This window comes from Coenobita brevimanus, chromosome 78 (genome assembly GCF_032717465.1).
Source record: "Coenobita brevimanus isolate Jiangsu-jjx chromosome 78, ASM3271746v2, whole genome shotgun sequence".
In the NCBI taxonomy this organism is placed as follows: Eukaryota; Metazoa; Arthropoda; class Malacostraca; order Decapoda; family Coenobitidae; genus Coenobita; species Coenobita brevimanus.
The window spans coordinates 37487507-37500455 of NC_137031.1; the positions used below are offsets into that span (position 1 = coordinate 37487507).

At 41.8% G+C, this 12949-nt stretch overlaps 1 protein-coding gene across 1 annotated transcript in view; it reads left to right on the top strand.

The window, feature by feature from the left end:
• The first annotated feature begins 6520 nt into the window (after positions 1-6520).
• Snx21 (Sorting nexin 21) overlaps positions 6521-12949 on the top strand; it is a 39771-nt gene continuing 33342 nt past the window's right edge. Inside the window, exons 1-2 of the mRNA XM_080279346.1 lie at positions 6521-6578; positions 6800-7049. Coding sequence (XP_080135472.1) covers positions 6552-6578; positions 6800-7049 — 277 coding nt within the window. The 5' untranslated portion in view covers positions 6521-6551. The remainder of the gene's footprint in view (positions 6579-6799; positions 7050-12949) is intronic.

The window sequence follows — 12949 nt, forward strand, 5'->3', positions numbered from 1 at the left end:
AGGGAAAGTGCTTCAAGTAAGATTCGGAGTGAAAATGTCGGGGGTGATGGAATAAGTGCCATTACTGGTGGGTGAATCTAAGTATATTGGTGGCACGCGGGGGTAAGTAAACGGGTGCAAGTGTTTTCTGTTAGGAGTAGGCTGCAAGGTGCCCCTATCCCCATTTTGGACTGGAGTGGCCGACAGTTCCTCCTCAGCTTCCCAATCAACGGAGGGAGGTGAGCATCTACTAGCTAGATGCTGGAGACGAGACGATCGCTTGGGAAGGGGCGACTGAGAAGAGTGTATTACTTAAGGTGACCAGAGTCCCGCTTTTAGACGGGGCAGTCCAGCCTTTTTAATTGTGACTAGAATGTCCCGCCTTTTCAGCAAATTATCTTAAATGTCCCGCTTTTAGAAAATTACTATTACATTAGACATAACATGACCTTTTATGAAATTAGGATGAATTAGAAAAATTATACATAATCCTAGCCAAATGAAATACCAATTTATTAATATAAAATCTGTAATACTCACTAGCTGGTAAATCTGGTCGGCCCATTCACTGTACCTTACGTTATGTTGGCACTTCGTATGAGACATTTGTGTTTAATTAGCAGCCTCAGGGTGAGGTGCAGCGCAGGAGCAGTCGCTGTCACACACATAAGTCAATATATATATATATATATATATAATATATATATATATATATATCAGTGGTTGAGTGCGCATTTCGTACACGGGTGAACCAGGGTTCGCGCCCCGCCAGGGTAATAAACTTTGAGTATTCACCCGGCCACGTACTGCATTGGCGGACACCAGGGGTGCTGTGGTTGAACCAGTGTCGCTTACTATAAAGTAAGCTTGCACCCAGTCGGCTTGCGTGAGCCGATTACACTTGGTTCACAGACTACACACACATCCAAAGCCACTACAACACTACAATCACACTCAAAAGCACTTCTCACCCTACATACAATCTCTACCAGACAGCCTAAGCCACTAGGTAGAGATACATTGGCTGTATCGTCCCAGCTTCGGTAGGGATAGGTCGGTCCTGCAGTGGATACTCAAACGGCTGATGATGATGATGATGATATACACACACACACACCGCTTGCTGGCTCAGTGGTAACGTTCTCGCTTCCCATCTGGTAGACGGGGGTTCGCGCCTCGCTCAGATTGCGAAAAAGTTTCACTGACGAAGTGGGTGGTTACTGTCCCTCTTGAGCAAGGGGACGGGTGTGTGCGTGTGTGATGGTCACAGCCTTGCCCTTAAATCGGACTATATGAGCTCTCAGCTCCCTTCCGGGAGGGTAAAAGCTGACGATCACGACCATCAAGCGATCCTGACCGACCCGGTGAAGTACTGGTGCGCGCGCGCTCCCGCCTTTAGCTCCAGCAAATCTGGTCACCTTAGTATTACTACGTCTGCATAAGAGGCTGAAGATGTACACTACAACGGGCTGGGCCGGGATGGGGTCACTGGGCGTCTCGTCTTCCAAACCATCACTTCGAGGCATCAGAGGAGCAAAGCGGTTAGACACTGGGGTGGGAGTATCAGACAGGGATGATGGTGCTCGAGACCACGCTCTCAACTAAGGTGTGAGATGGTAATGATCGGCTGGCCGAGACTGATGGAGCTTTATCTGGCACATGAGACTGAGAAGCCACCTGCGGGACCCGTTGCCCAGCCACAACTGGCACGGCACAGTCACTGCGGAAGCGGGCTGGTAGAGCACGAAATTCCCTATTGATGTCCTGCCTGGGGGTTCCATTTTGGCAACCTTGGTGCTTTGTGGGGTGGAAGACAATTGACAATCGTCATGGTCGAGCCTGCCACAGACTCGTAGGACACGTATGCTCATGAATCATATGCTGCATTTGTTTGTGTGCACTTGTGATAGGATTAATGTCATTCCTACTTACAAAACCACTTACACACTCCAATGAATACACACAAGAGCTTATTCATTTGTATGAGTCATACAAAAAGGTAAAAATATTCTAATCTGGCAAGTCTAGCAACTAGTCAGCTCATTCATCCCTTATAATTTAATGTTTTCTATGTTAATTCTTTAGAAATGAGTAGATTTGTATCTCTTAATATATGGTTTCAATGAGGAAAGTCATATTTTCCTCCTCTGAGACGATTTACTAACTTAAATTTTTCAGTCAACGATTTCGACAAACCGTCCCAAATCCAGGAACGGTCACACAGTCATTTTTTGCCTGCTCGTGAGAGAGGTCGGAAGGCTGGACTGATCACTGAAGTCGAGAGGACGCACGCTGAGAATCAGGATCGTACTGTTGTGTTCCCCTGTGCATTAATAGGGGTGGCCATCAATTTCCTCAGATTATGGATGATGAAATTACAAAATAAACAATTTGGATAATATAGTGTCATACAGTATGTATATATTTCTCAAAGTGGCTAATCAATCCAGAATAGAAAATATTCTCTCTAATAAGTATATATAGAAAACTATATGTATATATATATATAAAAATATGTGCTTTTCACTTTCACTCACAAAGTACATACTGCTTCCTACCCAGATGACATAACACTCCCGCACACACTTCATGACTGGTGTACTACAAAAAGACTCAGAATGGCCTCTTTTATGGTAGACCACAGTCATAACTCACACCTCACTATCAACAACATCCCTCTTGTCCCACATGCACACAAAATCTTTGGTGAAATGAAAGCACAGTAACAGAAGAATTTGGTAATATCTTGCAGCATAGAGCAGTTAGTTAGAAGCTGATCTGTAAAAATATTTATCTAAGACAGCCTTTCTGAAAGTATCTTGATGTCCTCAAATGTGAATATTACAAAATCTTGGGTGCCGCAATGTTAGTAAACAAAAGCAGAGTCTATCTTGTCCCTGGGACTGTACCTTCAATGCGCATGCGCCACTTGGATATTTGGGATGTTACGAGTGTCGTACCGATTTTTTACTTATATTGGCTAGTAATCGACTTGAAGAGGGCAATTACAAAGTATTTCGTTCCAGCCAATAGTGAGTAATGTAACTCCACCTCTTTCAGTACAATAAAAGACTACTAATGCAAAATAAATGAGGATCTTGGAGTTCATTTGATGTTAATCTAGCTGGATAAATATTTTTTACGTATTGCTATGAAAATAATAAGTAGTTTCCCTTCATTTCTTCTCAATTATTTGAGAAAAAAATAATTCCTCTACTCATTACAAACATTAATTTGAATCATAAGTCCACACAAAGATATATTATTAATGATTCATGAGAGTGCGACTGTTCACTGTCAGTGGCAGGCTCGACCACTTCAATGGCGGCCCCAAAGCACCAAATGGTAGATGTAATATACCGCAGTATTGAAGAAACAGTACTAAGCACAAAGAACGATAAAAACAAAGGGACAAACATGCAATTATGAGGATAAATATGAATAAGACAAAAATAACACGAAAAGGTAAACATACCTCCAGTGGACAGGTAAGAGCAACATCGTGTTCGAAAGTTAGCAACTGCGCTGCAAGGAGAACGATTACCCCCATAATTTCGTTATGTATATTTTTTTTTATTATTTCAGCCTTTGTATAGCTCCTCATATTTTAAGATTCTCTGTTATCATAATTATAATACCATTGGAAAAAAAAAAAATCATCTGGATATTTGGTGTGTAAACAAATAGCAGACGACAATAATCTGTCAACTCGTTGGTACAAGTGTTTGTGCATTACTGTATACAGTAGTGTTAGTTTAAAAGTCTATAACGATTCTTAGGGTAGTGGTATTGCAGAAAGGAGGTTTGGTAAGTCATGGTGAAACTGACAGAACAAATAAAACACTGAATGTGAATGCCTTTTATGTGGTATGGTGACGGCATTCCAACATAGACATTTTTTTTTTTTTTTTTAAAGGTCTGCATTGGTAAGCATCCTTGCCCGGTCTCGTATATGAATTTAGTCAGTATATAGTCCCCGCATCTGAGTGGCCAAGATAAAGAAAAGGTCCTCCTTTGTTCAAAGGTCTGTCAGACATGTACAGTATGTCAGTCTCTGTTTGCTTGCTGATATGTTAGGTTATTTATCCATTGATGGGTGCATAGATATGACAGGCAATATTTCTTGAATTTTATTTATTTATTTATTTTTAGTTTATGGTGTATATGTCATGAAATGTGATGAGAGTCAGTGATAGGATAATAGTAGTGAAAATTTTGTTTGGTTGGATTATGTTTGCATTTATACTGTATCGACATATGCACCACAGGCAGGCTTGGATGAGGAAGAGAAAAATAGATTCTGGGATGACCCAATACATGTAGTAAGTGGTATGGGGGATGAGATTGTAGTTTTGGGAGAGGACTTAAATGGTCAAGCAGGTGAAGCAGCTCAAGGATATGAAGGAGCACTTCGGGGATGTACAGTTGCAGGAGAACATTCTGCCCCACATTTTGTATGGCTTATGGAGATATCTGGCAATTCCCTCTGAGTAGTAGTGTATGACCAAGACCAGTGATTGCATTATTACCATGATTACTCATTCATGATTGACCATGGATGAGGCCTTTTAAAATATTTACCGTATATTAACATTGTAGTCCCACATGGACAGTGCCAAGTTTGCTTCAATACTGAGACAGGAAAGATAAATTTAGATTGGGTTAAATTATTATTGATATGTGAGAGCAGTGCATAGCGAAAGTTTTGTCCTTCATTGCGTTATTTACATATCAGTTGTTAAATGTTGTAAAATCCATGAATGTAATGTTCATCAGGATTACTAGTAGATAGCCAAATGCCTTAATTGTGGAGTTGTGGCCATGAATCCTGTAGTTGGCCTCTTTGTCATCCTGCCTTGAGCTATCAGGTATCCTCTCATTATCCCACACCATTCTTATTTACATCCATCATCACTTTGTCTTCTAACTCTTTCTCCACTTGGCTCACATACACTCTCTTAGTTAACCCTCAACCGCCAGGCAGCAGGTATACCTGCAGCAAAATGGGTGTACAGGGGCTGCTGGGTGGTGGAAGGAGTCACATATGTTTTCTCTCCATCATTTGAACCATGCGCCATTTCATCTTGGCACCAAAGGGTAGGGAGGGAGTCCCTCCACAGCAAAAAAGTGAGAGTCAGTTTGTCCCCTGCCCATGCCAGGTATACAAGGATGTCTTCAGGTTTCTATTCATCCAATTCTATCCCCACTGCCCTTGGCCAATTGCATTATCCTCCCCAGCCAAGCCTATTTCCAAGGATACTAGGAAAGGGCTCATTGATAGTGCCATAGGGCATACCTTGGACGCAACTGTGTCTAGTTTATCTAGCAGTGGAGAAGTTATCACGAGAGCAAAGCCAAAGTCGGGGCTGTGCTCAGACACACAAATATATCCAAGTCCGAGAGCCAAAAGTCACTCCTCTTCTCCACGTCATTACTCATTGGTGTGACCACCTGCGGACCTGGGGATGCTTTCATTTGGAAGAAGAAGAGTTGGTGAGTAATATAGTTTTAATTAGTTTCCCCAACTGGTATACTTTTCGAGATATGAAGGTTTGATGTGCAGGGTATTTTGGAGAAATATGGGCAAACTCTGCGGTCAGTCATGAACGAAACAGTGCTGGTGTGTGAGGGTTAATACCAGTATCTCACCCTCCATTCTCTCCACATGGTCAAACCATCCAAGGGTTCTCCTCCAGAAACCTGTCAGCTGATCCACGAGTGATGTTGAGGGGATTTTTTTCATGGCCACCCCCTCCAGGATTAAGATGTCTGGCTTTAGATGGATAGATATTATTAAATCATGTTACAGTACCAGTAAGCATTTTCATTTAGCACTCATATGATGTAGATACAGATCTTTGGAAGGAAGTCTACACTTTAATGTGTATGTCTATGTCTAATGCCTATGTATCCAAAAAATACGTTTCGCAGCATCTTCTTTGTTAACCAGCAGTCCCTCATTTATCCGCCATAATTCAGCCAAGATCCCGTCAGACAATGTGTTTTTTCAGATGATGCTGCACTAGCCCCCAGCCCTACTACAGAGGGTATAACCCCTATAAAACTCTTTAGATATCTCCTTGTTAATATGCAAAACCTATCTCGGTACCAGTTTCTGATGGCCACCATTATATATTCATTATGTAATTCATACACAACTGCTCATATGTCATGTGAATGTGATTTTTAATTATTAAAAGTGTGTATCCATTATTAATGTTCCACCATAGGCCTGTCTCATCCTCACTGAATGTTTGTTGAGTTATAGGCACTAAGAAAAATATTATTAAAATTGAGATTGAGATGCATAGATAGAAATGTGCAGAGCCAGAAGCAGGCAGCTAGCTATGTAAGGTATGATACATAGCTTAAAAGAGACAGACTGGCACCAGCTGTGTGCGTATTTACATAAACATTTTGTTAGTTTCCACAGAAGGAGCCACAGGCATGCACACAGTCCAAAGGCAGGGAACCTAAGCCCCTCCAAAAGCTCTGGTATGGAACAAAGACTACAAACTCTATGACGAACTTAACACACACCAACACCGGATGTCTTACTCTCCGTGACTGAAATGGTGTGGACAGTGGGCTTTGTTTTGGTGGGCATCATCAGTGATGCAGGGAGTGGAAGACAGTTTGAAAATTTTAATTTCCTTTAACACTGTTGGTTATTGCACTAAAAAATTGTCATTGCATTAATTCAGCCAGATTTTTTTTTGTTTAGTTGGATAATAACATAGGTAATGCAGCATCAGATAAATTGGGGATTATTGTGCTGTACAGTATATCTCTCTGGTTAATACTGTACATTGCATTACAGTTTTTAAAGTGTGGTGAGTTAGTGCAAGGTGGCAGTATGGATACTGACGATGATGTGAGTGCACTCGAGGACGAGGAGGAGGATGTTGCACTACTGTGTCACTCAGACCTCACCTGTGAACTGGAACTGTCTCACCCACAACTCCATCCAGAAGCTTCTTGCCCATCGCCGTGTCTCTCAGATTTCTCATGCCCTCCTTCAAATAGTATCACTTATTCTAAGGAAGAGCTGCTGACATCTGATAGTGATGGTAATGCTTTCAGTACCAAGTGTTTAAGATACACCTGTACACTATTAACTTAGAAGTGTACAATAAAGTACAGTATCATAATTGCAATCTTGCCACTAAATTACCAGTAGGGTAGTAATGCATGAGTGGAGATATTTGAATAGTAGAATGGAAGTCATATTATTCAAATGTTTTTTTATTGTAGAGTTTCGTACAGCATTATCACTACAGAGTTATTAGTGCTCAGAATAATATTTAAGCCCTAGAACTGTACTTGATCAGTGGAATACTGTGTATAGGCAGCACTTAACCCTGAGATGATGAAAGGCGACTCCTTAGCTAAATAAGTTCATTTGGCGGCAGCCAGAAGAAGTAAGGTTAAAACTTCTTTAGGATTGCTTTATTACTTATTTATTAAAATATACAGTGGGGCACCAATTTTCGCGCCTAATTGGGTCCAAAAATAATGCGCAAAAGTGGAATTAGCGAAAGTTGGGGCATTGTCTTTATGGCAAAAAGGCTAATTGGTTCCCGGTTATCCTAAAGTAACATCAGATTTTCATTTTCACTTGCAGTACAGTACATCAAATCACTATTGTACATTGCATTGTGAGATACAAACAATAAAAACTGTACAGTACACATTATATGAGGAGAAACATACCACAGAGACCAGGTTGAGGTGTTATTATACTGCCGTTTCTTCACTCCAACACGATACTCTCTTTTAGCCTTGGCCTTTCCTCCCGACTTTGAATGTCCCGGCCACTTTTTATCACCACCACTGCCTCCCGGCCCTCCCCCCACACCACCAGGCTCTCCCCCCACACCACCAGGCCCTTTCCCCACACTACCAGGTATAGTAGAGGCCATTGAACCGTGAGAATCCAACACAATGGAGCTAGCACGCTCGTACACAATGGCGGGAATGGGTGGACAGAGTGTTGACATGACGTCATTCAAGATGGCGGTGGGTTGCGGGCAGGCGGTGCAGGAAATTCAAAGTTCAAAATATTGTCCCAAACCCAAAATTTGTGCGCGAAAATCGATTTTTTTCAAGCGAAAGTGGAAGTTAGGGAATATTTGGTGCATGCCGCGAAAGTGGATTCCGCGAATCCTGCTGTAGCGAAAGTTGGTGCACTACTGTACTGTTACAGTTTTCATTACGGTAAGCTGAGGAAGGCCTCCCACATTCAGGGGTTTAATAGTAGGGTGGAGTCGCCTTATCCCATTTGAGGTGATGTCACACAAATCCGCCAAAGTCACCATTTAAGCAGTGGTGCAAATGGAGCCAGTATCCTTGGCAGCATTGTGGGAGTGCCAAGCAGCTCACCAAGTGATGTGTGCCTGCCTTCTGCATGTCCCAACAGGGTGTAAGGTTGTTATATCCCTTCCCCCAGTGTAATTTTTTGGCATTATATTTACATTTCCATTATCAGTAAACTATAGTAGATCATGGTGATATGGGTAAGGATAGTGAATATTGGTGATAAAGCACAACAAAAGTGAGTAAAAAAGTTGTGGCATTGGTTATAATGGAACAACATAATTTACTTCCTACCCTACATATAATTCATGGTGTGCAGTCTACATGTAATTTAGGAGTGTACAGTACATTGCTCCCACACTAATGTTTTAATGATTTTCTTTACTTAGTGCTGTAGTGAGGAAATCTGTGATTACCAGTACTTATTTAATAAAACATATTACAGTATGTATATATTTAAATAAAGGTAATGTAGTACACTAAAGTACCTGAATAAAATGCAGAGGGGACAGGAAGAAAGAGAGTTAAATCATGTGCTTTGACAGATAATAAATCTGTGATTGGTGAATTGAGGGAGAAAGGAAAACAAATTAAAAAGAAAGAAAATTGGCAGTGAAGCAGGTAAAAGAGATGAATATTGTAAATGAAGATGTATCTCAGGTTCAGCAATAAGTAAGGAGGAAAAAAAAAAAAAAGTGACCTTTGTACAGTACCCTCGCGTCCAACACGGTAATACTGTCATGCATGGGTCCCGTGTTGGACCCAAAACCTGTTGGACAAACAACAGAGCTTATGGGGAAAAATGAATTATGTCAGCAACCCTAGGAAAAGTCACCTTATATACATACCATATACCTATATATATATTAGTACTGCTGTAATTATAATGAATGGTACTGTACTATGAATGATAACTAACCTTTCAGGATAGTGTTGGTGGGCTTGTTGGGAATGGAAGGTGGTATCTGAGGCTGTAGGTAGTCCTACTGGGTCCCCAGAGGATGGCTGCTGGCATCACTAGTGGGTAATGGGTGCTGCTCCTCCTCAATCTCCCTCATAAATCCTTCGAAATTCCTCTCCCCTTTCTTCTGCCTCTCGGTGAATTCTAGCTTGGTGGCCTGAGGGAGGTGCCGCCACTTCTTGGGGTTCTCAGAAGGCTTCCTAGGCATCATGAGCTGAGTAAAATGCAGTAGCAAGGGCAGAAAATGCAGCAAGAAAAAAGCACCGTCCAATGCAAATTATGCAACTGAGTGGCGCTGTGGCAGGAGAAATTTAAACAAAACATCACGTGAGAGCAGAAGCGTTTTTCATTGGGCGACATCACGATCTCGTCACGATAGTGGTCAGGGGAGGCTACTTGATTGGAAGTTTTGATTGGTTCTCAGCATCACGGGAACGTCCAGTATGACAGTGTTGGACCAGGGGTGATCGTGCTAGAGGCGAACTCTGCGGATTTCACCCACTTCTTGGAGCTCCATCCGTGTTATGCTTACGCACCCATTTTACAGTACTTAAATCGTATTAAATTGTACTAATTTTTTGCTCTCCGTGCTGGACGCGAATCGTGCTGGACAAACACGTGTTGGACGCGAGGGTACTGTATTCCCATCTTTTGCTGAGTAGGTTGTAATTACAGACTGTAAATCAAAAGTTCTACCTACACCTACCAGGTGAACAACTAAAAGACCTTCTGTCCTAATTCATTTAAGTACACAGCCCATTCTCAGTGTTGAGGAACATGATTTAGTAACAAAATTTTCCATTCTTATTTTTGCTTACGTCTTCCAAGAAATTAGCATAAAAATGCAGTAAATATTTTCATTGCTTTATGTGTATGTGTGCCTGTTTAATATTTTGGTGGTGCTTCCGGGTCTGTATGAACCATTACTTCCAATTGATGATGTGTACAGTGTACACCACTTTTGGTTTGATTTTTTTCAGTGTGCTGCAAATATTGCACTAATCTCAGCTGTAATTCTTAAGAGTGAAAAATACCACAACTGTCATCAACAGATGTTGTTTTTCATTTCCAGCATTTTTTTACAGTTTATGTTAATATTTTTCCACTAGTAGGCAACTTCACCCTATTTGTTGTATTTGAGAGGTTACCATAGAGCAACCAGCACTAAAGATGTCATCACATCAGTGTTGCCAGTAGTCTCAAAAATCACAGTATAGTTTATCTCCTTGACAATATCAGCAACTTCCATTTATGGTAGGGGTGAAATTTGGGAGCAAAATTTTCACTGAAAAGTACCGTATGTGTCTGGATGCACGGCATTGTATTCATTAATTCTGGTCTTAAATTTTGGGATGCAGACAGCAGTTAGTGAATTATCCTTCATGTAGTAGATTGTAACAATAGATGTATAATACTTGAACCCATCTGACAGGAATTTGCATTTGCGAGTCCATTGAATCCATTTCAGATATCAAATATCATTCATCATTCATAGTTAATTTAATTTTGTTTGTAAAGGCTCCAACATGCTTGCATGCATTGGCCTTGGCCAGCTAATGGCAGCTCTCCATGTTGCATGATCTCTGGCAGCTTCCCTATTCAGTCCCTTATCCCTGAGGTCACACTGGATGACCTCCTCCCAGGTCTTTTTCAGTCTACCTCTCGCACCCTTACCCCTAATGTTAACATTTCTCACTTTCTGCACCCAGTTGTCATCCCCCATCCTCTCCACATGCCCAAACCATCTCAATCTAACTCTCCTCATCACAACACCACTACATCCCAATCCCATCCCACCTCTGAGCTATTCCATCGTAAACCTAGCCCTTGCAGGCCTCACATTTAAGGATACACTGCACGTCCACCTAACCACTGCCAATTCCGTATGTTTGAGCCTGCAAATATCCTCTTCCTTTACTTCCCAGGTTTCACTGCCATACAGCATTACACTCCAGATATATGCCCCATACAAAGGTCCCTTAGCACGGAGGGAGAGCCCTCTCAATGTCAGGAGAGGCAACAGCTCCCAGAACTTCTTCCAACCACATCTCACTCTAGCCACAGAGCTTGCTCCAGCCCCACCTCCAGCACATAGCATATCTCCCAAATGACAAAACTCTTCTACATACTCAAGAGACTCACCAGCAAGATCAATCCTATCATGCCTGACAGTCTCCACATGCTCTCCCTGACACACCACACACATGAAATCAGTGTTACTCACAGTCTGTCTCTAATCCTACTACATCTCTTATGTACCCAGTTATCATAAACACTGCACAAGATGGAATCATTTGCCATGCCCTTGTGGCAAATCGCACATGGCCACTCTCCCTCTTCTTTGACAGTACTGCCACCAGCCATAGATATCATCATTTGTTTTATCTGCATTTATGTAGGATTGGATGATGGATTGATGGAATACACTTAAGTCCATGTGCACCATACCATCTCTCCACTTCCTAAATCTTTCCTTCGCCTCCCTTCCATTCTCTGCAGTCAACACCAAATCATCAGCATACAACATCTCCCACAGGAGTCCATTTCTGAAGTCACGTGAGAGGGCTTCAGGTATTACGATAAACAACAACAGGCTCAAGATTGACCCCTGATACACACCAACATTCACAGAAAACTCATCACTCAGATTTCCATTTACCCTTACCTTAGTGCAAGCACCCATGTATATAGCCATAACCACCCTAACCAGCCACTCCATGATTTTCTCATTGCCCAGTTCACCTCTCTTGGGACTCTGTCATAGGCCATCTCCAAATCAACAAAAACAAAGTACAGATCCCTTTTCTTTCTTATATATTTTTCATGAACCTGCCGAACAATGAATATGGCATCAGTGATCCATTTGCTTGTCATAAACCCAAAATGCATCTCATCAATATTCACTCTTCCTCCAATCATACCATCTAGAACTCTCTCCATTACCTTCATTGTCTAGTCCAAAAGCTTTATGCCTCAGTAATTTCCTCTTTCCAGGGCATCACCCGTCCCTTGCATACCTTTACAGTTACATACTTCAGTCAGTCATCTGGGACAACACACTCATATATAATTTTATATCAGGTCAGTAGCTGACCCCACCCCTATATCTCCTGAGGCTTTCAGTATTTCAGCTGGCACCCTAGACACACCACCTACCTTTCCCACCTACATCCTGCCTATTGCCCTGCTCACCATAGCAGCGTCAATCAAAGGCCAAATACTGCATCTGCAGGTTCCAAACCTTCTCTGTTCCAGTCAAACTCCTCATTCAACAACTTGTCGTAATGCTCTCTCCAGGTGTCTTTAATATCGCCACTGTTCATTCTTCACACACTGCTCATCTATGTTATTCCTATTTTCCTTCTTCATCAGATTTGTCAAATTAAATATCATATACTTCCTTTCCACACTATTTAGGTTATCAAGTAAAAATCACTGAGACTCAGATTTTGCCTTGTAAATCTTTTCTACCCCCCTGTGTGGCAGCCAAGTATTCCTCTTTGTTACCACTCCTTTTCCATCCCTCAGAAAGCTATCTTTTCTCTTTAACTACAGCATCTACACCCTCATCCCACCACCAGGTTACTTCATGTCTTGGAGGGGCCCCTTGTCCGTCTACACACTGAATCGGTAACTCTCAGGAGATTGTTCTTGAGCGGTCTGTACTGTTTGTTAACACTTCTGTCAGTGGCT